Genomic DNA, 27,189 nt, shown 5'->3' on the forward strand with positions numbered 1-27,189 from the left:
ATCACATCGTACTTTGACAGATAGTTTCATACGTCATCGAATCTTGTTACGAGTTATGTGTTTCAGTGAAAAGTGCAAAGGAATCAGCAGGGCAGTCTCAACGACTTAGGCTATGCATGGCCTCGTATTGCTCCGAGAAGGAAGCTTTGCTTTGTCTATTGGGTTTTCTCTGATATACAGGATAGATGAATCGATACAACAGGATCAGGAACAACGCATTAGTACCCACATTCGCGACCCCTCAAACCGCCCATCATTAGCGTTTTATATTTTATGTCTACAACTCAAACACAAGCTGATAATCCTAAATGAGTTTGTACAGATGCTCATCACTACTTCACGTCCGGGCTCAGTACTTTGCTGCGTGAAGTGGCAAACTTCAAATAGACGAATTTTGCACCCAGCTCACCTGTACGTTTGTGATTCGAAGCAGTAATGTATTTCACCTGACAGCAGGCAGAGCCACTGCTTAACTATGAAAGAGCATTTTAGCTAGGGCAAAGCGAAGCGTCGGAGAGATACCACGTCAAGATGTACCCTTCCAAACGCAAATACGAAAAGTACTAAACACATGCATACTTCAAATGACTTCTAGAGTAAAGAAATACGCTTATGCAAACCGGTAATGTTCCTCATCGAAGAAGCTCTTCGTGCCACGAGCAGCGCTGAACCTACCCTCTAGACGTATGTCTGATATTCTTGCCCGACGCGATGCCTGCCAACTAATAGCAGTCAGTTCTGGGCAGCTTTTCGACTTGCGGTACACCAATTTAGGAACGGCACAGGGCATACTCAACTACAGCGGCGATAACGTCATGGTCACTTATAGGCCGACAGGTTTTCGATGTCGACGGGCAATTCATGCTCAAGCAAACCTTCAATAACATCCGTATTGAAGGAGGATTCACAAATCAGACAATCAATTTTGCTGCTGATGCCAGATGCCTCGACGTTGTTTGGAGCGGGCGTGTCATGATGCCAAGTCTTTAGAACCTTTATTATTTTACACAGTCCGTCGCCAATCGATTACAAATAAGAAAATCTCAACGGTAATAGGAACTCCACGTTATGTTGTGCCGGGGTCATATGGCGTCACGTCAAATATTTTGTCCTTTATGTCCGAACAGAAATTTTCGAAGTAAGATTTTACCTTCCCTTTTTCGAAGTTCTACTGTTTTCGTTCCAGCCCATTTACTTGGCCAAGGTGTTCGAGTTTCCTCTGTCTCAAGCGAGCTCAAACACTGGCGCAAAAAGACAAATTAATGCGATAGTTCTGGCATTCGTTTATTTGAGGGAAGCATTGAGCATGCCTTGCTGTGCTTATGGGGGGGCTACACAAAATACCAAAGCGCTTATATTTGTAATGTCGTACATTAACTCACTATCTTTCGGAATTTGTCATAGACAATTGTTGATGAATGAAACAGGATCTTGTTAGAGCTCTTTAGCATTTTCTCCTGGAGTTACTCGCTGGAAGAACATTTTTTTTTTACCAGAAGGATGACCTCGTTAGCGTATGGGTCGATCGCCGAAACCGCAGCAACGTCTTCGGGGCTATTCAGAAGCCCTGACATTACATCTGTGCAACCAATGTCTGCGTGAAATTTTCTTACTCCTAAAAGCGATATTCCGGTTGTTGATCTATGCCGGTTATGTCCTGATTTTAATTTTTCAGAGTAACGAATATAAGAGACCAGCCACGGCCAAGTTAGTTGCGGAAACCTGCGCTAGTTGGTCTTGGTTCGATAAGCCTTAAGTTTTTTGGAACGCAATCATGATATTCTGTTCGCTCTCGTTGGGGTAAATGCAGTAACGTATATACGTTACGTTGCGTTATTCGTTACAAAGACAACGTCTCCAAAACTTACGGACTTGTCCAGGAAGCTCCTCAGAAAGTATTCTCAGCTCTCCATAGAGAATATGCTTCTGGACAGTACGTACTTGCGACCATATAATTAGTTATGTCATGTATATTGGCACTAACCAAGTTTGGATATTTCGAGCTACCCTCGAAAACTAATCTACTAACACTCCCTCTGGTGGTTGGCTTAGTTTCGCTTCGCAAGAAGCAAAGATTTGTCGAGAAGCAAAGGCTTTTGGTTTAAGAGCAGCTTTTATCGAGCTTCTGGACAGGGTGACCTCTGCCACAGCTGGCATACAAGGTTAGCTGACGGCACGTCTTGATTTTACGATCGTCAGGATGACGTCTACCAAAGACAACCCCACTTTGTATGGATTTCTTTTGGCTATTTTGGGCCTGCGTTGCGCACGATACTAATGCACTTCCGGGACAGGCAATATCACTGAAGACTGTATTTTTTTTGTCAAACAAGCGGTATTGCTGTCTCCATGAAGAATGACTATGTGTAGCTATGGATGGCTGGATAAGCTATAAAGCCAGTGTTGTGTGGCCACGTGCTCTGCTGATTTGAGAGCTTTCGTTTGTCGAACAACCAGCCCATATTGTTCGCGGAGCTAACAAGCATAAATCTCCCATTGGAACATTTTGTCTATCAGTCTCCAGAATCCAGCGTAATCATTTTAACCATTCCGCCCCAATTTTTCCGCTTCTTGGAACAAAGACCGGTGCGTCCATGTCGGCATTACTTCATCGTGGGCTGCATGTGATGCAACGGACTGCCTATAAGGTTTTTCTAATGTGGACCCCGGTCGCTTTAGACTTGAATGTTGCCATATCTGTTCCCTTGAAAACATATCGCACTGAGCAAAATAGAGTTCTTATCATTCCCATCACTACCTGCTTTCGTGAGTTCTTCATTAATGTAGACTTTGCATTTTCAAGCTATGTAATTTAGGACAGAGCATCAAAATAAGCAAACAAGATTAACGGACTGCTACAATCGAAAACATGAGCGTAATTCATCTTGCATCCTTCTCATATGTGTATATGTATGTATACATGGGCTAAGACACTTTTTAAAATAACAGAGGCAGTTAGTAAAGCGTTATAACAGTCGAGTTTATAACTGCTGCCTGTAGTGTTTATACCCCAGTTACTGCTAGACAGCGTTTCCTTTGTTTGAGCTTGCCTTATTCACGATTTTAGGCATTTTTTTTTCATGGTTTTTAAGTAGCGTTCGTTGAGAACCAAATGGAATAAAGTTATACAATGTAAGGTACAACCCAATAGCAGAAATTGGAACAGGCGAGCGTTGATAAACATACACATCTATCTAAATACATAATTCATTCTGTACAAAGCGCGTTGCTATACTTTCTTATTGCGAAGCAGAATCTTGAAATGAAGGTGCACAAATCATCTGCATTTTACGCTACAGGATGCTCAAAAAGTTTGAGGAAGGCAAATCTTCTAAAGATAAGGGTAAAGATTCTTGGATTCAAATCCTACGGACGACGTGAGATGACGGGTGATCTTTTTGCTCATCTGATAATGCTCTCGAAGTTATTTTCCTTTTTTTGATCAATCGTAAAGGCCATTTTTATGGACGTATATTTATAGCAGACAGAATAAAAATGGCGTAAACGGAATGTTACATAGGCAACCTTTTCTAGAGTAAAACATTTTCTAGGGCCGTTTAACCTTTTGAACGTATTGAGAATATAGTTTGTTCGGATCGCCTATCTCGCAAATTTTCCTTGAAAGACCGATGTTGCCATAACACTGACACAAGCACAAAACGATGTGAAATTTCGGAATTTGATTTCACATCTGCACTAACGACGAGTGTTTTTAGCCATCAATAACGCAATTGAGAGGCAGACGAATTTTTAATAGTCATGTTCGGGTATTGGTCTTCATATATCCGAAAAGTTTTCTGTACCAGTTGGTGCCTATCCCTGTACTATATATTATACCTGTTTGTGTATAAGCTCATTAACTGGAAACATTCAAGCTCGAACGGTTAACATTTGTCTGTCATATGTTTTATTCAATCTTTGGTGGCTTTATTGTTACTAAACTTAACCTAACTACTAAACTAAACTTAAATGATAATATTATTTTTTTTTTTTAGCTGTATTATTATCTTTTTGGTAAACAAAGGAATTGCATCTCTGCCTATTCATAAAACTTTCTATGATTTATTCTTTGCACGATTTCTAAGATTGATCGACGTGTGACTAGGCGTATATGTATTTATATATATGCGATATTTTGATGCGGAGAAAGGTTCTCGCCGCAAGGGGGAGCGCTATCCGCGGAGTTGGCGGATTTTGTGGTAGCTAGCGGTTATTAACTAGCACTCGAGCGAATAGACTTCAGTATATAGATATATATCATGCGGAAATGAAGTCATGTAGAAGTTAGAACTAGACGAAAACTGCTAGACAAGTAGTCCTAAATATATTCCACTAGTCCTTTTCTTATTCCCATTTCTGTGTGCTAGTGCTGCGACTATACGTCGGATTCTTCCTTCTGCATTTCAAGGAAGGAGGAATGGCCAGATCAGAACGGAGATGTCAAAGTAGTTTAGCGTGTCAGGGATAGAAGTATTTAAAGACACGAATGAGCAAGGCACGTTTTAGGGAAGTGCATCAACGGGTGGATGCTTTTGGAATGCCGTAGAAAACACGGGTCCGGAGTGTACGGCAGCCATATGTAGAGACTGATGCGTGCTCCCTAAAAAAGGAAACCGGGTCGAGAGGAAAAATAGAAAAAAATTGCGAAGACGACGTATACGTAGTAACAATCTTGAATATTCGGCATTGGCTTGATGATGTTAAAGTGTATGAGTTTGTTTTCTCTTGCCCATTCCCCTTCTCCGTTTTCCAATGCTGCCCCAGGTAACGCGTATCTCAACAGGCGAACTGCCTGTTTGGCCGCGTCGGGAAATTGTTTCATCTCTAGCAAAATCTGAAAACGTATAGGTATAGGATAAGGTAATTGTGGCCTGAACAGTATATTAGCAAGAAATAACCGATTTCGACTGCAGCGCTTTTCTACTACTGGAACTGGTTGCCGGCGCTGGATGCCTGATAAACTTAATGATCGTAAAGTGAAGCTCCCTTTGAGGATGCCAGGTTCTGAGCAAAAACGCATGCATTTAGCACAGCGCATATGTCGAATCTATTGAGGTCCAGGGTTACGACAACCAGAAGCCTACGAACCTTCAGGGACTAATCGCAGTCACTAGATGATTCAAATGCAATGTGTGATACTAATGTGTAAATAAGATCTTCTTGCTCGCTTTTATGGGTCATCTCATTATATTTAAAGTCAAATACATTTAATCTATTTTTTAAAACTCCCTGGGACGAATATGACGTACGGATGCGTGTCTGACGCTTTAGATAATTCTAATAGCCCAGAGTTAGTGTAACTAGTACATTAAAATTAGGGTAAAATTGAAAAATCTAATGGAAAATTAAACTCACTCAATGGCAAACAAGCAGATTTTGAAAAAAAGGCTTAGTCAGTTCAAAATCACGTAGGATCGACCAAAATTATTGCAACAGCAGAATTTAGAGTGTTGTGGCTCGATTACAGATATACTCAATTATCCTTATACAAAAAATTGGCTTACTTTTATGTATCGGTATTGAACAAGTACGAAGCTTAGATAACTTGGTGCTACGGAATAATGACGGAAAAATGGCATTTGAAAAGTGTCTCGTAAGAACGATGTGAGTGCTTATCCTTAAAAACAATTATTCAAGCAATATTCTGTAACAGCTGGTGTGCTTTCATCAATTCTTCTAAGAGTCGTCAACAGGCTAACATTTGAATCAGCACCGCTTAATATTGATGAATTAGGACTGCTCCCTGCCCTATGTATGATTAATCATACATTAACTAATACAGGACAGTGACTGCGTCCACAGTAGCCGAGTTCGACAAAGGGCAACAAGGCTTGCGATATAGCCGGCCATACAAAAGGGTCGCTGACTCGACAACACTCCCACCAATGATAACAGTGGTAAGAGCGACAGAATGGGTCGGCGTTCTGCTGCTGTACAGCAACGTACGTTTTCGATTTTACTGAAAAAGGAGAAAATCGAATTCGGAAACGGCCACTGAAAACCCGAACGATACAGCTGGTAATGCAAAAAGAAATCATTCTTTATACATTATATTACTATGATTAATATGCAAGCAATGTCGTTAGACGTTTCTCGGAAAAAAGAATGCAGGGGAACCCGATTAGAATATAAAACACCCTGTCGCAACGGGAAGGAACAGCAGTAGAGCGTGCGCGCAATGAACGGACATGTGGAAACTTTTTCTTTATGATCTCTCAAAGGCGAATTCGAAAAATGAAGGAGAACAATTCGCTTCTAACATTCAAAATGACGAATGTCCTGATCATTTGCAACTCCGCGTAAATATGGCATCCTGCTCAATTAGGTCTATTGACCTATTTTGTCAAATGTATTGGATGCGTATTTATACATCATTGGGCACAACTCTCCTTTGCTTCCACGGAATGTAATATCTATTTCACATAGCCTTTACTTTTTTCAAGAAGATTCAATTTGCTTGAAGAAGATAAGAGATTTTTTTATGCAGTTTTCGTACACGAAAACGGTCATATGGGTCTTCGTTTCTTGAAATCTAACTAGATATTCTCCTACACTAAAGCATTTTTCTTATCATGTCACTTAATCTTCACCGTAAACCTCAAATGGGGGTACCTTGCTAGAAATTTGCCTCTGATAAGGCTGTAATCTACATGAGGTATTGTAGAAGAAGATGAGTGAGCTCGGTGACTAAAAACATATTCATGCAAATGGTAATAAAGTGAAATTGTCGTCTCTTCCGAACGTACCGTGTGGCGTACAATATTCGTTCCATACTGCGAAAAGCCCAAGAAGAGCAGTGCGTTGACGCTTCAACAGTCCAACTTGTAGCGTTCAGAAGTTCTCTACGAAGCTAGAAAAAAGAAGCTTAAGAAGCTAGGTCTTCTCCTGCGTTTCGAAGTAATGAGACGAACTATCATGTTATTGTATGCGTCCGTCCTGCACGTCCCTCTCTTCTATGAGCCTCATTAAAAACAAAAATAGTATTAAATTTGGCCAATAAAATCAATTAAAGCAAAAACCTCAATAAGAGTATCCTATCGAACACTTGCAGCGCAGTATCGATAATCTATTGGAAGGATGAGAACAAACAGCTAGTATAACTTATAATGATGACGTTCTATTGAAATTGTTCATATGTATCGTATGAGATTCGATCAGGCTTTTAAAAGCTCTGATTTCCGTAGTTGAAGCCCTTATGAAAGTATCGACGACAATAAAGGTAAATACATACATAAATTAATAAATTCATGTACAGAAGATTTTTAGCAATCAGAGCTTCTTCTTTCTTTTTTTTAATACTATGGTAGTTGATTGAATTCATATCTACAACCAGTTTAATCTGTTTATAAAAACAGGCATAACTGCCATCATCGAAGGGTGTTTTGGTGAACAAAGCAAATCCCTTAGACGCCAACATTGGCTTTCTTAGCCGTATATCAAACTGCTATAATAAATGCACCACTTTTTCCAGAATGAAAGCTTTTGTCTAGCAGTACGAAAATGTTCTGCAGCAATACTATCTGTTGATAATGGTAGTATTTGGTAAACTAAGTCCCGTTTGTTAGAATAGGCTCGGTTTTTCCCCTAACTGGAACATTCGTTTCCTTTCTAATATTTTCATATCCATCGTCCTACGACATTCGGCGATCTTATGAGGAATTGCTCAGTCCACTTTATAAGCAAGGCCATTTTATGATCCTAATGCGAGTTTTCGTCTATTCTTGCCGATGGAAGCAACTGCCATATCTGTATAACTTTCTGCTTTTACATCTCTCGCAAACTTCCGCCCCCTACTGCTCCTGCTGCTCTTGTACCAACTAGGCCTCTACGTCGCCCGTTCGTCAAGGCTAAACTCTACTGGCGTGTATCATTCATCATAATAAAGGAGTGAGTGCCCTACTTGAGGCGTTATTTATAAACGATAATTGCGCAAAAACACACAATGAACGGAACTGTTCCGTGGCTTGTATATGTGTCATTATTGTTGAAGGCTTTAGCAAGGGCTCTTCATGATATTGACGCCAGCAAAGCTGTTTGCCTGTAACTTTATCGAGAGCTTACTCGTTCCTCGTTTGCTACTATTGCACATCAATGGATGCGATAGCTATACTTGATTACGTTATATGGAGGACGTAAGTTACGAGGCGATTGAGAAACGAAACTTAAGGCTAGTTTTTACATGTGCCATTCTGACGTGACACTCAATAATGCGTAGACATTTGCTCCGAGATGGTATTAGCCGTTCCAAATGCTTACAAACTGGATAATACGATTGAACTAAATGTAAGTGATTTTGGTGGCCTTTTACTGTTTTCCTGCTCCCATCATTGTAGAACTGTCGTTTTTGACCAGAAAATTGTGGCAAGTTAGATCAAATCGAGTGATAGTCTGATGGTACAGAACTTAAGCTACACGATAGGTACATTAAAACTTTCCATGCGAATTCTCCCAATTTCAATTGGGTAGCTAAAGCTGTCCGGCATTGTTACGATGTTAGACGACCTTCACTAGTTCCGGTCGATTTTTTTCTTTTGCTGTGATCTCGTTAATTATTTACTGTAAAAGTCGATATTCAATCATATAGCCAGACGATAGCAGTTCATAATGTACGTTTGTACCACCAAACACAGAGCACTACTTTCTTTGGTTATGTAAGTTTGCAGTTGAAATGGTGAGACGTGGCGATCACGTACTTCTTTATATTACAAAATGCGCATACCCATGCGCTTATTATATCTTGTCATCGTGTATATATATTGGTTGCAGTCGATGATACTGGGCTAAAAGACGTATCGAGAATTTCGCTCTGTATAGATTGTACATGCGTTGGTCGCCCAGATTTCCAAAGAGATATTTTCTGTTTGATTGAAAGCGTTTCGTAGTACTGCCCTTTTTTTCCAGGTACTAAGGCAGTCTTTGAACTTAATCATAGAAATAAAGTTTACCGTTCCTTTTATTTTTTTTTCGATCGTCTCAAAGCTGCTTTCTTTCACGTTAGGTATCGTCCGAGATTTGGCGAATTAAAAATCATAGGAGGTTAAGCCTATAGAACACGGAGGTTCAAATAGAACAGCTATAGAGTTTGTCTGCAAAAGTCGTAATACAGATGGCGATATAGCGGTGCATTGTGGCGGTGAAGGTCCTGCGACTTACCTTCTCAGGATTCTTTCCTGTTTGCCAAATTGCGCAATTTGTTTAAAAGTTCTTCGTAATACCTCGCAGTGGTCGCAGCACAATCGCCCGACACAAATGCGAAACGAGCGATAGTTAAACGATGTACCCACGTTTTCACCGTATATGTAAATTGGCAGTTCTCCGCGTTAACGTAATCTCGGAGCATGGTTAACGCGGCTGTGTTTGCTCGAGGTTTGAGGCCTTCCGATCCTTGCTTATTGTGAGTCTTTTCATCTTTGGTTGATCACCCTGTGTAGTCGGACATGACTCCTATAAGATGCTTTGTCCTTCGACAATGATTCTCTAACGCAAGTTGCTTCGTTTTCTCCTCCTTTTCGTCTGTATTTATTATGAAAAATCACAATAAACGAGGGTTGTCTCTCAGGCTCTCTTTGTTGTCGGAAATGCATTGGTGTGCCTTATAGGCTCAACACTCACGTATAAACCGACTCTAAAAAAACGATCAGGCAACGACCCCTTGTCCACTTCGATCACAGGCTTGGCCGTCCAAGCGACCAAAGATATATTTATCCATACATATGCACGTACGTCATAGCACAAACTAAACACGACAATTATAAAGCTCACTTTTGACCGCTCAGCCCCATATAGCCCAACTTTGAAATGTGGATTACGAATATACCGTCTCACCGACAACTACTCGATGCGCCTTAAAACCCTGTGCTTTATAAAGATTTACCTTTAAAATTAAACATTTCCAAACGAGTTAATAGTGTTTGCTTTGCTATTACATAACGTACATAAACGCTAGATTCTGCAGCGCCACTAAGTTAAGTCGTCTGCTCAAATCAAGGCCGGCATTGAAGTGTTGACAGCGTTCTGCGTCAATATTATAGAACTTATATATAAATCGTAGATCTATCCACATCCGAGAGCATCCTATAGCCACAAGTCTCAAGTAGTGATCGATACAGCATATTCGCAAAACATGTTCCCATCTCGGGAAACACCTCAGATCCGTTTGTCCTAGAGCGGAAGATTGTCGCAAATCGTGCAAAGCCAGACGAGACCCACCAACGTGGGGCTGGTGAGCGAGCAGACCGGGCAGTGAACAAAGAATAAAAACACTCGTACATACTAAAACTTCGAAACGAGAAATTAGATCGATTATTCGGAAAGTTACAACTATGCGCACTGGATAAGGCACCAGGCCATTTTATGAACGAATAATTGCCATTTCCCTCCCTCCTGGCATTCTGAACTTACTTTCGTCGACCTTCAAACTTTACCACCAAACACTTTACTCGTTACCTATTATACAGTATATTTGATGTATCGGTAAAAAGCATCATAACATCATAACTGAAATAGAATTATTTTGGATAATTTGGTCTAATCATTTTTTGTTTTTCTAGGGGAAATGCCATTGGGGAGCACCATTGTCATAATGATCTAAGCAGCTATACTTGGGAGATTGCTTTCGAGAACTGCTACTTTATCCTGGTTTGCATTGCCTATTTAGCTCATTTTTTTGTTAAGCGAAGGGATGTTTAAGGACGCAAACTGCACCGGTCTTTTAAGGCCTTATACTAACTGTTAGGATCAATTACTAAGTCATAAAAGAACAGAAGCTGTTATACGGCATGCGACTATCCAATCAGTTTTCCAACGAAGGCGAAAGGGAGAGTACTATCGATTCCTTTATTGTTGGTTACAGAAACAGAAAGTATTATTATTACTACTACTACTAATTTTTTCCGGGGAGCAGACACGTTAAACTTGTACGGAAAATGACCAGCTTGCCCATTTGAAAGATTTCTTTTTTAGTATTGGAAGATGTCACACTTCCTTTCTACGACATGGCCTACCCAACATATACACGTTCCAAAAATGAAGACGCTCTGCTGCTTCCGTATAGTTCTTAAGATACTTGGTCGCCCAAGTTAGCAACGATAGATGTAGTACGAAAAGGCAAACCTTCATCGATGCTTACGTAAAATGCTCATGTTTGTACGGTGAAACTAGCCAATAGAGTAAACTGAATTGTGTTAGGAAAATTTGGTAATACGATGGTAGACGAAGGAAAATTAAACTTCGTTAAGGAAAATCTTTGTGTGGTCTTTGTGAAGAATTTACAAGAACGTAAATAAACAAATGCACTGAAAAATCTCATGTTGAATTAGCTCTGTCTCCAAATCTTAAAATCATAGTATTATATATATCGACGAAATCAAGATGCCATTTCTCTTTCATATAGCGGATTACCTTCTTGCTCGGGCCCAATGTTTGTTCAAGATCAGAAACTCTCGAAAGTCCAGTGATGTTATAAATATTAATTGTCGACCCATTCTAATTGACCAAAGCCATTCGTATAAGCCATATCTGAATTATTAGAAAGAAGCTAATAATTCTAAATAAATAACGAAATAATTACTAGTAATTACAATAGCGTACCATCACCTGCGTCATTTGCTATTACTGGTTTAAAATGTCTCTTTATGTTTATGACTAAGGTTTTATGACTGGCCATCGTTAGTTTCAGAGAGTTCTCCCGATTTCCTAAGTTTCCAGTTTAAAGAAAAATTAGAGCGTTTATCGTTTTCTTGAAGCCATTGTCGAACATTTCGCATAGCTCATTGTACCACGTAGATATTGTGAGGGTCCTAACTTAAGCTAATTTGCGTTGATAGAGCTTTCTGTCTTTGATTCGAACCGATAGCCGAGTTTTTATTTAGACCTAGAAGATGCGGAAACATATTGTTTCGTCTTGTCATTTACAAACAACTGCGACTGGAATCAGCAATAAACATCCAGAAATACCCTAAACAATACATTTCTACTGTCGTAAAACTATCAGACAGACGGCAAGACCTAAGTTTATGTGTTTGCACTTGGAAAAACGCGTATGTATATTTTCAACCTGTGTAAATAAAGCATTGATTGCATACTTTAGGAAAAATTGGTCGGCAACAACATAACGTTTTCCCGTCATTTTTTTTCGCTGACTCAAAACGAATATGTTATATAATGTCCTGTTTCATATGAAATGATGCCGGTAGAATATAACTTGAAATACGTTATATTCAATACTGGACAAAAAGCGCCCAATTAAAAAATGGACGAGAAAAAAGTGAACAAAGGGGCCTACGAGTGTGAAATAAGTAGCCTCCATGTCTTATCGAGCATCTGTTTGCGGTGATTCGTTGCACTAAATCCATTAAATTTCGACGAACTTTTACTCAGCTGTGGTCTGAATTTAAGTCGGCACTGTTTATTGTCTACGATGTTGGCCGCGTAATTAATGAGCGAGTCCTTTGGAAGTGTTCTGAGCAAGTGTGAAACACCTTGGAACCAACATGCCGCTCCAGGCCGACCGTTTGAGCCTATTACATGTAATATTACGGGACAAAGTGTAACTATATTGAAGCTGGTTAGCTACAACTGGGGCGTTAGGTTAGACGGTATTAATTAAGTAGTTATATACGGACGGGCTGGTCTTTTAAATTTGCATCGTGCACGCCTAGCAGCTACTACTAGTTGTAAATCTATTGGAAATGTACAAATAGAAATGGAAACGTATGATGTCCCCTCCTGTGTTAATCCACCTAGACAGACTATACGCATGATTGTAAATCTTCAGTGGCCACAAGACACAGTTAATTGGAAATGAATTTTCTTTATCCTGTCACATCTGTACTGCGAAATGTAAGCGACCTTTGAAGTCGGTTAAATGTCGCAGTCCTCATGAAACCGCTACTGAGCGGAGATTGCCTGCGCAGTTTCACACGGAAAATGTGGAAAGCGTCAACCGACACAAAACCCGATGGATAACAGGAAGTAAGGGCAAATCTGTGTAAAAAGCTGAAAGCTAGAGAAACTGAAAGTTCCATACGACGGCAGTGCCTTCACTCGCCACCGGGTTATAAAAGCTTAGAGGGGTAATTTCACCCTCAGTTTTGCAAAATAGGTCTAATTTCAGTGCACATGCCTAGCGCGGCAAGGCTGCGCGAACGGCCACGAAGACGGGAGAATGTGTGGTGACGAGTGATGGCCCAGTGGCCTGTAGCAGATTCACTAATCTAGCAGCAATAGCTCCTAGTGGTTATTCGGTAGTACAGGTGGGATAACGTAATTACATACGGTGGCCTTCACAAGCTCACTGTGTCAATCGCGATCACCAAGCAATCTATGTTATTTGCTTTATGTTCTGGTCGAATCACCTCAAATCATGAATTTCTATCCATTTTTTGTCAATCTGTGCAGCAGTATAATTTCTAACTGAATAAAGTCGCTAGCTCAGAAGGATTATCTCCATGATGTGATTACATGTAAGACAGCGCGCTACCTCTGCAGCTTGCTTCTGCCATTGTCGCTGAATTGGCTGAGCTATGGTAAGTTACTGGAGTAAGTGTATGGCCTCTTATTCTGGTTACATGCAAATTTATTCACCAACGACCGATATTAGCCCAATATTTAAGCGTACATCTATGTGTGTGATATAGAGTGCTGTTCAGATCCTGACCAGACTTCAGCTATAGGTCTTCGCACGTTGATGGCGTTTCGCTTCGGCATGCTCTCTGTACCCAGTAAGCAACTTCCAGGAGCAACGATGGCAGTTCCGGAAGGCGACAGCCACGATACGAGTTTCGGTTGCTACAGGGATTAGCCGATTAAAGAAGACGAGGCGAGGGGACCTCCCGGATGGAAATTCGCTTCTTCAGACATAAATACAGGATTTGACAGAGAGTACCTTATGATGATACGAGAGAGGAAAGCACAGCTTTTCAGTTATCTCAGCAGAGCCCCACTGCACTCATTGAGGATGTTTGAGCACACAGCTTCCTCATGGAATCGGATGTATACACTGCACCACTATTGTTCATCGTCGTGTCTGTATTCATCACGGACCGTTCTGTTTCAGTTTAATGTCTTCGGAAGAACAAACAAACAAACAAACAAACAGATTTATAAATTAATGGTATCTTTAAGCTCCGCTCGCTCGACGCTAAAGTTGAAGTTCTTATGAAATTTTTTAAAAGAGAACGAGAAGTGTAAGCCCAATTGCTTTACTATTTTCTTATGTATACATATTTATCTGAAAGATTTAACATCGTACTTCTTTACGACGAATCTATAATACTTGTATTTAATTACTGTTTGAATAGGGTGTACTGTTGTAATGTGTGTCTTGAGTTGCTGAGCAGACGGGCGCATCACCATGCTGTGCATACTTTTCATAAGTTATAGTCTAACCAGAGGCATTACTGTGTTGTCGTAGAGACACAACCGTAGGCTTACTTCCTATAAATAAGAATTTAGCTTTGTATAAAGTTCGTGCTCCTACAAGGGACGCTGGGAAGACACGAAACGATTTTGTATCTTCTGACGGATTTTTAGAATCGCTATACTAATACCTCTGCTGCTGATTAATCTAGACTCAAGTACCGTACCTAACGCTTCGCTTAATAAAATATATTTTACTCCTTGACCCTTAGGACATAAATGAGCCGTGCAATCTTCCGTCATCTATTAAATACGTAAATTTTTAAAAATGCACATTAGAAAATTCGCTTCGAATCTTTTTCATACACCTTCAATAGATTTTTCCTAACAGATATAAGACGTTCGTTAAAGCAGAACAAATGCGCTTGTCATAAATTTCAGCTCTTCGTTCAATATGGCTTTGTTTATAGTACCTTTCTTAACGAGCACCGATCTATCATATAATGCCGCTGGAAGCAAATTGGACGCGATGGTTATTAAGAGCAGAATCCTATTAACAACCTAATAGAAAAACATTCGTGCGCATACGTACATACATACGGCGTGCGCTACAACAATGTCACACTAAGACGCTGACGAATCTGTATCAATTTTACTAGATGGGACATTTAGATTCTTGTTACCTTAGTGCATGCATCTATATTATAAATGAGTCAATTTTCATGAAATGAATTTACCAAGCTTGTTGTGGAATACGGAGCGCGGGACAGCTTTTTCCCCGAATTTTACGAGGCTGGATACCAGGATCACTGCACGCTCTCGTTCATGATAAATATTTTGCGATCCAATTTGCATATGATGCTCTATATGACGAAGGATAGGAATGCTAATAGTATAATATTATACGTTCCATAGGAGAGGTTTGCCTCTCGTTGGTTAGCTCTTTCGACTCGTAGTTACTAGCGTATGATTATGTCATACGACGTATAATGTTTACGTTATTTATTTCGGTAATTCGGATACTGTTATGCTATCTGCATACAAAGATCTAGTCTAGCATTAATTATTCAGGTATAATAACATCTAAACAGCAAAGTCTAAATTTGATAATCCTCCGTTCTGCATGATTCCTTAGGTCATCTTCGAGTCCCAGTAAATTTTTACACCTGCAACACCAGTTATGTCGAATGGGTAGTCCATTGAAAATATTGTACACTCTGTCTTTGGCATGCTGGGTCCAAAACATCGAAAAAAACACATTGCAGCTGACTCAGTGTAAGTTGACAGGAGTTTCAATAGATCCGAAGGTGCGATCACGACTGATACCGATAATTAATGCTCACTAAATTACTTGACAAGCGTAAGTGCCTAACATAGGTGCAGGATCATTAAAATCGGGCATTAGAAAATGAAATATACACGTTCTTATCATATACCTCATGTACCCCGCTAGGAAGTGTAACGGCCTTCTCCCGTTGTTGCTTGTTCGCATGTATTTCGGTCTTTTAGCGAGCCCGAGCTTGAAGGGCGATAAGACGATCCTCTGCCGTTACTAAATTATACAGCGCAGTTGGCATACAAATAGAACAGAGTTAGCAGTAAAGAGATCTTTTTTTAGATAAATCTCCAGAGAAGGATAGGAACACGGGGTTGACGCTAGTCAGCCATATATATATATATATATATATAGTGAAAGCGGACATGGCGCAATCGTCAACTGCAGCGGGAAATCTTTAGCCTACCTAACATCGCCAAGCCTTGTGGCAATTGCTAAAACTAGAACAGCAATGATTTGCGTGACTCAGCAAGTTGCAGCCATGCAGTATACAGCCTATACCGATTATAGTGAAGTTAAGAGTAAATTTGGCTTCATGTGTAGCCAGAAATATCTAGCTGTTGATTTTGCTAAAGTCGCGCATTGACGTTACCTCTTATTTACGTATTTCAGGAGTGCCCATCGGGGATGGTGAAGGAAGATACCTTTAAGATGATCTACTCACAATTTTTCCCGAGAGGAGCGGACGCCTCTCAGTATGCTCATTTCGTATTTAACACCTTCGACCAGGACAACACCGGAGCTATCACATTTACAGTAAGACGTCTAGTACATGTACTTCGAAGATCTCTATCCGGATCGCCTACCGACATACGAATCAAATGCTATCACATTGTAATTTGCTACCCACAGCAAAGAAACTTTGCATGGTTATATTATTTTGATAAGGTATCCTCGTATCTCTCGTTTCTTCAATTCTAAAATTTACGAGCCATTATTTTTAGTGCTGCAGGGCGCCCTGCGAAGGTAGACTCTGCTGGGGTTGTGTGAAAATCGTACGCCGTAGGAATCGGTCAAATATCCCCTTGGTTAAGAGCGGTTAGCATTCGTAGCACATCTCATTGCGGGGCTTGTAAGAGTATAATATTTTGTTTGGTCATCATCCTTGATTTCGTTAGCCTTCAACCAGAGAGCCAACATGTGCTAAGCAATTGGCGCGTAATTTACAGATAAACGTGTGTGCATAACGAGATCTTACAATATCCTCAAAAACAAGACCGTCGAGTGGCAGTCGAGAATGTACAACGACTGATGGCAACTCAAGCTTGTTGTCATTTGGGAAATGTCGTCATTTTGTCTTGATTTATAACAACAGGGAAAGGCCTATCGTATATAGTTTAAGCAAACACAATACAGAGATGACCTCTTATACAGCAGAAAAGTGCGCTCTGAATGCTCCCTTCTCCATTGAATTCACCTCCTCTTTATCAAGAAGGGATGAAGAGATAGTTTCTATATGTTCAGACAATAAAATTATTAAGCTGACACTGATAATTTACCTTAAAAGATTTATTGCTTGCGAACATATAACAGTAGTCCTCGTCGGCTTCGTAATGTACGTATAGTATGCATCCGTAATGCGCATCCGTGGGCAATCTTTTTTACATAGGCAAACATTTGTGTGCGCATGTTCGCGGATGAGGGCTGGCATGGGTGGAATTGGCGTCGTTGTCTGATAAGAGCGGTCTGCATATTTTAAAATCGTTACTTTGCCGGCATTTCTAACGGCCTCCCTACTTGACAGGGAGATCATGAGAGCGGACTTCGTGGACCTATCTGGCCAGCGTTATCATGACCGGTGGGCGACGCCGGCCAATGATGCGACTTCTTCTCCGACTTCTTTCCCGACTCCGTCGCCGCCACTGCCGACGCTGTTATTTTCCCCTTTAGCTCCCTTCACCCCTCGTTGTCTGATCCTGTTCGCGACCCAACAACCTTAAACAGAGCCAACGAAAGAAAAGGATGTATAAATACCACCAGCCGAGACAGGGCGGGTGCTACCTCTTCGCTAACGACCTGTGAATTCTGCCGAAAGACTAGCTCAGCCTAAACGACTGGGCCCAATCAGGCTATCACACGTCAGCTGAACCCCTGAAGGGATAAACGGATTACCATCACATAACCCATGAGCACGCCAACAGCAGGAGCGGTACCGCCAGAACGACAACGACGGCGACGGCAACAACAGGAATGAAGGCCATGACAGCATGATAACAGCTGCAGGTGGCGCTTACCCTCTTCCGTCTATTTGCCGCTTTCTCAGTGCTTTGACTTGGTCACAGAGGGAAGAACGGACGGCCAGATGAACGGGCGGACCCCGGCAAGGAGCATTCTCATTTAGACATATACCCTCCGTCCTTGCGTGTGATGATGAAAATCGCAGGACAAGCAAATATGGTGACTACCTGCAGATATAGGTACATACATGCATAGTATGTACAGAACAGGCCACAACTAAGCATTACTATTACATAAAACCAACAATACTGCAAGCGGGTCTAGGTAATAAAAGATTGTGGAATGAAGCTAGGACGTAATGTGGATTAAGAGGGGACATTACCTGCTGTATGATTCGATAACCGTATGCTTTTATCAAGTGTACACATACAATCTGTGCACAATGTAAGCCTAAGCTTAAGCTATTAAGCATTTATTAGTAAGAATGTTTGAAAAGTCTTCACGATAAAGGCTATTATTCTGCGATCGTTTGTGAATTTTCTGCGGCATTCAATAGTACAGGTACAGAGTTGTCCTAAGGACTCTACCTTCCTGGCTGAGCGTCCTGGTTCTAAAAGGGGTGAAACTTCGGTTACGGCACCTTCTAGATTCGCGAGTTAGTGTAAAATAACTTAAGGTGAGAAATCTCTCTCTACTATGACTCCCCTCTCGATTCCTGAATAAACTGACCGACATGAAGAAGAGAGCTCAGGGGAGAGTCTTTGGATAAAAACCTGGCTGTCAACTCATATGAGAACACTCAAGAAAAACTAGTTCCAGCACTTCGGTGCACAGACTGAAGTGATGAAAAATAGCTTATTTTCAAATGCTGCCGTAGACAATTCGGATTTACGATTCTGAATGCAATAATTTTCTGTGTTAAATTTAATAATCTACTATTTTGGTAAGTGTAATTTTCCAAAAAGGATAAACTTTCTATCGAACATAAGTACTAATATTGTTAACATTCATATTTATGAAAATTTTAGCTTTCTTCTGAAATGTACATTCACATCATTACGCCCTGCATGTTTTAGAAAATCTAGCTTAGTTCCTTCCAACTGAAGGTTTTTAATACGAAAACTGTTACTTCTGTGAGTTATAAGCTATATTCAATGAAACGAGGTAGTTGTCAGCCGATTCTCAACAGATGTTTAAAGCAAACGCACTACAACACCCGAAAGAAAACGCTTGAGAAATCTTGGAGAACGAGATGCTTCGTATAGTCACGGGAGAAAGGCAGAAGAGTCCTAGAGGGCGCCATTGTTTTGAAGCCTGCTGAAATGACAGCATGGCCTGATCCAGAGGAAATACATAAGCAGTCCGTATTAAATTAGAAATACGGCACGATAATGTTCTCCGTACTACGACGCTGAATGCTCGGCCCAGTCACAATTTCACCACGGGCGTTTCAATTGCGTTATTATATATTAGCTCTTTTGTGAATGCAATTATACTTTTTTTTTTGTAACACCAGACGTACATCTATTATATTGTCCTAACCGGACAATTAAGTCCTTAGACATGCTTGGGTTACTTTTTGCAACGGAATCGACATAGTTGAGTTTCAAACCTTCGGCTTTTCTGCGAGATACAAAGCCTTGGATTAGTAAGTGCGTTGGGACCATGCCTCAGATTATAGCCAATTTGAGTAATGGCTAATTATGTACGGTTTGCATTATGTGTCAACAGGGCCTCATATAGATATAGGTCCTCTTAAACAACAAAAGTGTCTTAATGCCAGAAGCCGTTTTATTTAATACTCGTGCTGTGGCGTAAGTGTTATGGTAGTCATGAAAAGTTCATATATTTCTTTGGCTAGGTAGAATACTTAGAGTTGCATTTGTAAGGTCCATGCTTGGTATAACTTAATAGTGATAACTTATTAAGACTCGAAACACTCAATACGCTAGAATATTGCGAACTGAGTTGTATCTTTTGGGTCATTTTGATCGAATTCATTCCTCTTCTTATATTGTTGTATATGGCTAGCCGGCACTGGAATATTTAAACATGTATGCGCTATTTTTTTACATACAGGATAATTGTAGGTACAAAGTCGAAGTCTGCAAACAAAAAGAGTAGAGAGTCTTCGTGGTATGCGCAGGTGCATACGTATATCATTGCTGAATAACGGGTGGTCAATGCTATACCTCTAGTCAGATAGTATTGAGCTATCATGATACTTATCTGGCGACGGGCATAGTCACGAAACATAAAAAATCTTTTTAGCCACTTTCACTCGTTTCATTTAAAAATTCTTCATAGAGCCATACAATCGTAGCGTAAACTTGCTGAAGCTCATTTCTTAATTCTCGTTCAACAAAAATCAACAAGAAATTTTTTTGTTGCTTTATAATGCCCTTATTTACATGTCCGACAGGTGCGTGACAAAAAAAACACACTTGTTCATTTACTCTGCTTTAAAAATCCCTTAAAATAGAATAAGCCATGGTGCATGAGCAAATGAGATCGACTGCAACATGGTGCGTGCTGTTTTCCATTGTGTTGTGCTACCTTTAGGCCATAATCGCTACATGGGGTTTATAGTCAAATAATACGTTGTTGATTAACAAGAGCTCGACGGCGGCACAAGAAAATCTACGCAATACACGTAGGGAAGATGTGGAGCAGACTTATTAAGAAGCTTGAATGCAATTTAGTTTGCCTAAAAATAGAAGGCACGACAAAAGGGTTTCTTATAGTTACTAGTTAAGTACTACAACTCGACGACGCTTCAGCCCGTATGAGTTGCAGGCCATATACTCTTTTCTTTTAAATTTACCAAACCTGCACTCAAACATCCGACCCATTATCGGATAGCTATGATAGTAGTATATATGACAAAGGAAATCCTCTTTATTTGAACGACTTCATCTTTATTGCCAGACCTTAGTATCTATATATAATGTATACCGATGAACTTGCCTTAGCTTTGCCTGAAGACCTCTTACCATTCACTAAATATCGTTCTTTTATTTATCGCCTTCTTAGAGCACCGGCCTACGGGCCACAGCCCATTATAGGTTTATGCACGCGTACCAAAATACATGGGCCACTGACGTGTGTAACCTGCGCCGCTGCCGGCTTTTGATAACGGTAGTACGTAGCACGTAGTGGTTGGCGAGCACGTAAGATCTATACACAAAGCGCTCTATACTGCAACCTAGATGAATTAGTGCTCGGCATATATAATAATAGTAATAATCGAAAAATAACTGCGAGGATTTGCTAACATTATTACCGTTGATGTTTCCTTATTGCCGAAATCGATCGTGCGGGATGATATTTTCCCTTTATGTAATTAGCGAGATGCCTAAGCCCAGGGGCCTGAAAAAAGGATCAACGATACCTAATACGGTTTGTTTTTAATTCTGTTTGGCCTCATACGATTGTCGAACAGTGTGCGTTCCAGTTGTCGTGACCAAAGCTGCGGCTTTTTCATAATTATTGAAGATAGCCATTATCTATCTATGATCCGCACAACAAGTGTGTATAGCGGATAAAATTAAACAAATATAAACTAAAGGAATGCAACAAATGTATTTTTCAAAATTTTCCAGTAGTGCTAAATGATCTAACGCGTTGGCCAATCGTACATAAGAACTACCTACTGGCCCAAAAAATAGTTCAGATACATTATAATGCATTTCAAGTACTTAGTACGAAGTGTAAAGTCATATAATTGAAATGAGTGTATATATTCCATCTCGCTTTTCCACCGTTACAACGGAAACAGAATTTGTGACTCTTGCCACTCTGCAGACATGTAGAAAGCGGGGTAACAGGAAATCGAATAGAGCTGAGCACTTGACATATGCTTACTTTCTAAAAACAAGGTAAGGGGCAATTATTTTAGCGTCAGAGACACGCTCGCCTGAGGAGCTAGTCGGAGTGATTTCTGCTGGGCTTATCTGTAGACTCACCTGCTGCTCGAGTGCGGTTTATGATCTTCGTATTTTCTATAAGGGAAGTTTTAAACAGTTTTGAACAAAGGATAAAGTTGGATCCGCTCACTTGACCGCTGACGGTAACGTTCGTTGTAGTTTGTTGAGCTTTTCTTAGACTTGTCACAGCGGCAAAAGAAGCTTCCCAGAGAAGATTCGTAGGTTGGTCGAACTTCCTGTTATACACTTCCTGTTGACGACATGGTTTTCGCTTTACCAAGACTCTTGAAAAAATAGGTCGCGACGTGACAGAATGATCTCGCTCCCCTATTGGTTACGGTACATTGTGCAGGCAATAGCGATGCTCGGGCAACGCGTCCCAGCTTTGCACCTGGAGAGCGTATAGACCGCGTTGTGTGGACTCGCGTGCCGTTGATCATGTACCAACCAATATCCGGCGAATGAGAAACGTATCGTTATGTTTATAACTCGGATGCGCAATACGTTTATTCAGATTTACAACTATTTGTGTGTCATTACGAAAATAACGATGGTAATGCTGCTATTGGGATGACGCAAGAAAGTTACCTCCTATATGCCAATACTTGACGAATCAGAATCACTGACAGATTGCAAAATTTCCCCACTTACTTCAACCAGTGTAGATTTGGTCAAGCGCAATGGCGTTGATCATGAACAATAGATACATATACAAATGTTCGTAGAACGGAGAGTATCGGATACCGAACGTGATATGGCAATGTTTCTTCAACTTCAAACCATTCAGCAGAATTTTACCATGATAATAATAATAATATATGCAGTTGCCCTTGATGCGTGCACGGTGTTGTGAAGGGATCATTTTTGTACGTTCGCACTACTAAGCAACTATCAATACATCTTACTTAACGAACGACTGAAGAAATTTTTAAAGGCTTAAGTTTCCCACAAATTGCATAGACTTATGTGACTCGTTAAGAAATGCTATCGTTTAAATCTATGCTATACACCACTCTGTTAATTTGTATACTACGTGAAAAAATACAATAATATTTTTGTTTGGTCCTTGCGCAAAATAGGCACACTAACGTTACTATTCCTACTTCCAGGATTTTGTAATTGGACTGTCTGTTTTATCGCGTGGTTCGCTTCAAGAGAAACTTCGCTGGACATTCAACTTATACGATATTAACGGAGATGGGTAAGTGGCCACTAAATATACACAGAATTCAAGTTATATATATATCGTGGATTATGATGCCCGCGTCGTGTGTTACGTTGAGCCAATGTATGCATGTGTGGTGTCCTTCTTTGCCACGGGCTGGTAAAATATAGAAGTACAAGCTATTATTTGTACCGACCAAATTCTACGTTTCTCCAATTATCGGTACTTCAACGTTGTAACGTTCCTGCGTAACGGCTCCTGCGTTTCGAAGCAAGCGTCTTGACGCAGAGAGCGTATTATACGATACATAATTATTGTATTATATTATGAATTTAAGCCAGAATTTAACTGATCTCTGTAGTTGTTTCGTATGCACATTTAGTAAACTGGGGCCAGATCAAACGGCACGGGCCATTTTCTCAACCCGTAGACATTCCCTTAGCACTAACTGATAGTGCGCGGTTTCCACGACTTCAAATGCGGACAAGCGGGTTATCAAGTGTCGCAGCATCGCCTTCGGGTACTACAATGCCGACATGACTGGACATCACCACTTGGGCCCGTCTCACCGCGACAACTGTAGGACCCACCCACGAACGATGCGCTTTCTTTCGGAACAGCGAAAAACGTTCCCTCTGTAGGGTGCGTGTCCGGAACCGGACTTTTTGGCATAGAATCTCGGATCTTTCGGACGAATTCCGTGTTAGAATTGACCTTAGCCACTGTGCTGAGATTTACTAGAGTAGCTAATTTTGCAGTTCGCTTGAAACACGCTAAATTCAAGCTTAAACGCCATATTAATAAACAGTATGCATTTACTACCGCATATAAACCGTTGGAACGCCTTCTTTTTTCTCCAGTAGTAGCAAAAAATGTCACTTGAAAACTTCTATGTCTTTGGCCCATGTAGACCCACAAGGTGGAGTCATATATACCGTAGGTAAGTTTATATAGACGATCAATGATTTCGTGCCACGAACGCAGACGTTTAACAAAAGTAAAGGGAAAATGCTTGTCTTTCTACAAACCCCATGCTTTCCTGCTAGGTTATATAGTATTTTATATACGTAGTATAGTATATTTATGTATCATAGGTCAATGTGACGTACAGCTGCGCGCTGTCGTTTTGGTGACCTAGATACTGGCACGTCTAAGAGCTGAATTTTATCCGAGAAGAAAGAGGGAACAGTAACTATGAGCGTCCATTCTTCAAAACCAACTTAACGCAACTGAAGTATATATGTATATTAAGTGGATATGCATGATTACAGTATAAATAATCTACTAGTATCTGCAATGTGGTGCATCCGTCGTCAGTATTTTTTTGTCCGAGCGATACGTTATGCCAATAAACCCGTTAACCTATACCATTCAAATACAATGATTCTAGCTTAACCCGACATACATACATTCCTATATAAGCGTTTCCACTAAGCTGAATTGTGCCTTGAGGCCACGCAGTTCGTTAATCTCTGTAAAATTCCGCTTTTGGCTCCGACATTCGATAGGCCCATATAGGCTCTCAGGATGATCATGTAACATACCGTAACGAAATGATTTTTATAAAACATAATTTGCTCTCTGTTTGTTTTTGAAATTGCAACTCTGGGATAAGCGAGACTGTAGTAAAAAAAAAGAAGCGCTACTTATTTGCTTTCTTTACCATTTAACAACCGTTATGACATGCTTAGCTGTCGACCCTCTCTCTCTCTCTCTCTCTCTCTCTCTCTCTCGATATATATATATATATATATATATATAAGGTCTCCAGGAATGAAAGCCTGCTACCTACCAACTAAAAAATCAACTATAAAATGCGACTCTTTCAGATGGCAAACATTTTGTGACAATTGTGAATTACTTCAGTGTAGGTTTTATTTAACCTCTACCATGTCTTTCCTTTTCGAGTAGAGTTTGTCAGAGCTTATACCATTATACATTATGAACCGCCAACGAAACCTGACTCTACCATAGCCGACAGTAGACGGAAGCCCCGAGAGCTCGAAAAAGCCCACCACAGACTGTGTCAGTAGTAACAGTGGCGCCGATAGTCTGGAGGCCTGAATGAAACTTGTCCAAGACTGACTGGTAGCAAGGCACAGAGACTGAAAAGAGAGATGTAGAATACACAACGGGCGGAGAGACACGGCTGCGCTGGGACCAAGGCCACGTTACAGAAACAGTCTACGCTAATTGTTAACATTTAAACCCCGATTTCTCCCCTTTTTTGCGCTCACTCTTCAAGACGTCACGTCACGACTGCATATTCCTGATAATTGGACTTTTATAAGCAACAATCCTATGGAAAATGATTAAAATTGGCATGCCATAAAAAGGCTAGCTAGGTAAGAGTTTCAGCCTTCAGTACTCGGGTGAAGCTCTTTGTATCTGCTTGAACAATTTAGCTTTGATGAACCTTATTAGCGTTCGCAGTGGTTAACTGTATTTCGTGAAAGTAATTGTTCTCTCGATTACGGTTCAAAGTTTTAATATTCTAAAACGTCTTCGGTTAAGAAACTTTAACCAATATTGCTTGATAAAGGTTAGGTCCAATTTTTTATTTGAGTGCTTTTTTCCTGCCTGACAACACTTGCCAGTTCAGACAACTTAAACCGCGCAGGAAACCGTCTTCCAGTTGGGCTGAGAAGGTTCCTTCATGCGTATTTGTCAGTCTTGCTTCTTTCACATTGCCGCTTACTTAGGTGGATTAAAAATCTGTTGCTCAGAAAATTACTTCCGGCCGTCGAAAAAATAAAAAGAAATAGGTCTCTGACTGTTTTGACTGAAAAAACTGAAAATTGAACGACAAGGAAATCTGATAGGTGGTGGGAGACCATAGATTATGATCAAAATTACTTAGACGAATTAGGATCCCGGACTGTTTTAAAAAATAAGTTTAAAAATACTTAAAATAGCCCAAGATATGTTTATAACATATACATAGAATGGCCTTTTGGGTAAATCTTATCGGGCTGTTGGTTGTAGCTAGAATTTGCGAATGTGCTACCATTGGTGCTAGAGGAAAGCCAGTTCTTTCTAAAACGAAGCTACAAACTCGCTATGACTGGAGAAGAGGGTTCGTCTTCCGAACGTGAGCGAAGAGCAACTATTATCAAAGACAAATTTCATCCTAATATGGAAGCCATTATGTGGCGTGAAAGATATAGGCGCGCAACACATTAAACGGCCGTATTATCAATTAGTATACTCAGAAAAATAAAATGCGTTCTCTAACAAATAATTCTCTTCTTAAATTCAGCCTAATTTTCTTTATATTTGGGTTCAAATTAGGATAATTTTGCTTTTATACAGTGCTTAGACTGAGGAATCAGCGTTACTGCAGATCTTCTTCAAAAAAGATAATGATAGGAACGCTTGCGTTTTGATGGGTCAGTAGCTAATCCTAATGACGGCATTGGGGGTAGCTTGTTTGTCTGCTAAATTTAAAGGACACGTGACGATCTGGATATTAGTCCCAGTGTGGACACATATCCTTTCGTGCTGGAAAGCAGTCGTCTGATAGGATGCGTACCGGCAGTAGAACTCGGAACATTTCACTTCAGGCCATAGCTAAGGCCAAGTAGTAACTTGGGCCGAGACAAATATCAGTTGCCTGAGGATTCAAAACGAATGATACCATGTTCCATAGTAGGTAACACAAATACCATAGACATTGTAGACGTACTACGGGTGTTTGTTTTTTCACGTATAGCTGAATGACCCTAATGCGCATACACTCAAAAATCAAATGATTTCCTGATTAAATCCCGACCGCATTCTCACAGAGACAACTGTTTACATCGGAATCAGTTACTCAGAAGGGCTAAGTAGCACGCTTTACCATATGTGGCAACTCTTCTCCTTATGATTCCCGTTTATAACAGCTCTCAATCAAGAAAGCAGTCGCAGCAATCGAAATTCCTTAATGACTTAAACGACTATGGCTCGACGTTTTCAGCAAACGAGCTACACTTGATATCTATACTTCCATTATGTCTGAAATGTCTTGGCTATGCTGACGCCTATTTGCCTACACAGACAGAGAGATCGATTGAAACTAAATGCTTATACAGGTCTCGTGCAAAGCGTTATTAGCATGTTCTGAAACAAGGAGTTAGCTACACATTCTTCGCAGTCCATCAAGCCAGACACTGCGCACAAGAGACGGGGATCCTTGTAAGGGATGGGGGAGGACGACAAGTAGTGGGAAAAAAGACGTTAAAGGG

General features: G+C 40.5%; 1 protein-coding gene across 1 annotated transcript in view; it reads left to right on the top strand.

Moving 5' to 3' along the window:
- Positions 1 to 27,189, top strand: part of LOC111253761 (Kv channel-interacting protein 4-like) — a 91,734-nt gene that overhangs the window by 48,423 nt on the left and 16,122 nt on the right. Inside the window, exons 3-4 of the mRNA XM_022813674.2 lie at positions 16,307 to 16,450; positions 22,908 to 22,999. Coding sequence (XP_022669409.1) covers positions 16,307 to 16,450; positions 22,908 to 22,999 — 236 coding nt within the window. The remainder of the gene's footprint in view (positions 1 to 16,306; positions 16,451 to 22,907; positions 23,000 to 27,189) is intronic.

Source organism: Varroa destructor, unplaced genomic scaffold (assembly GCF_002443255.2).
Source record: "Varroa destructor unplaced genomic scaffold, Vdes_3.0 BEIS01000007.1, whole genome shotgun sequence".
Lineage (NCBI taxonomy): Eukaryota > Metazoa > Arthropoda > Arachnida > Mesostigmata > Varroidae > Varroa > Varroa destructor.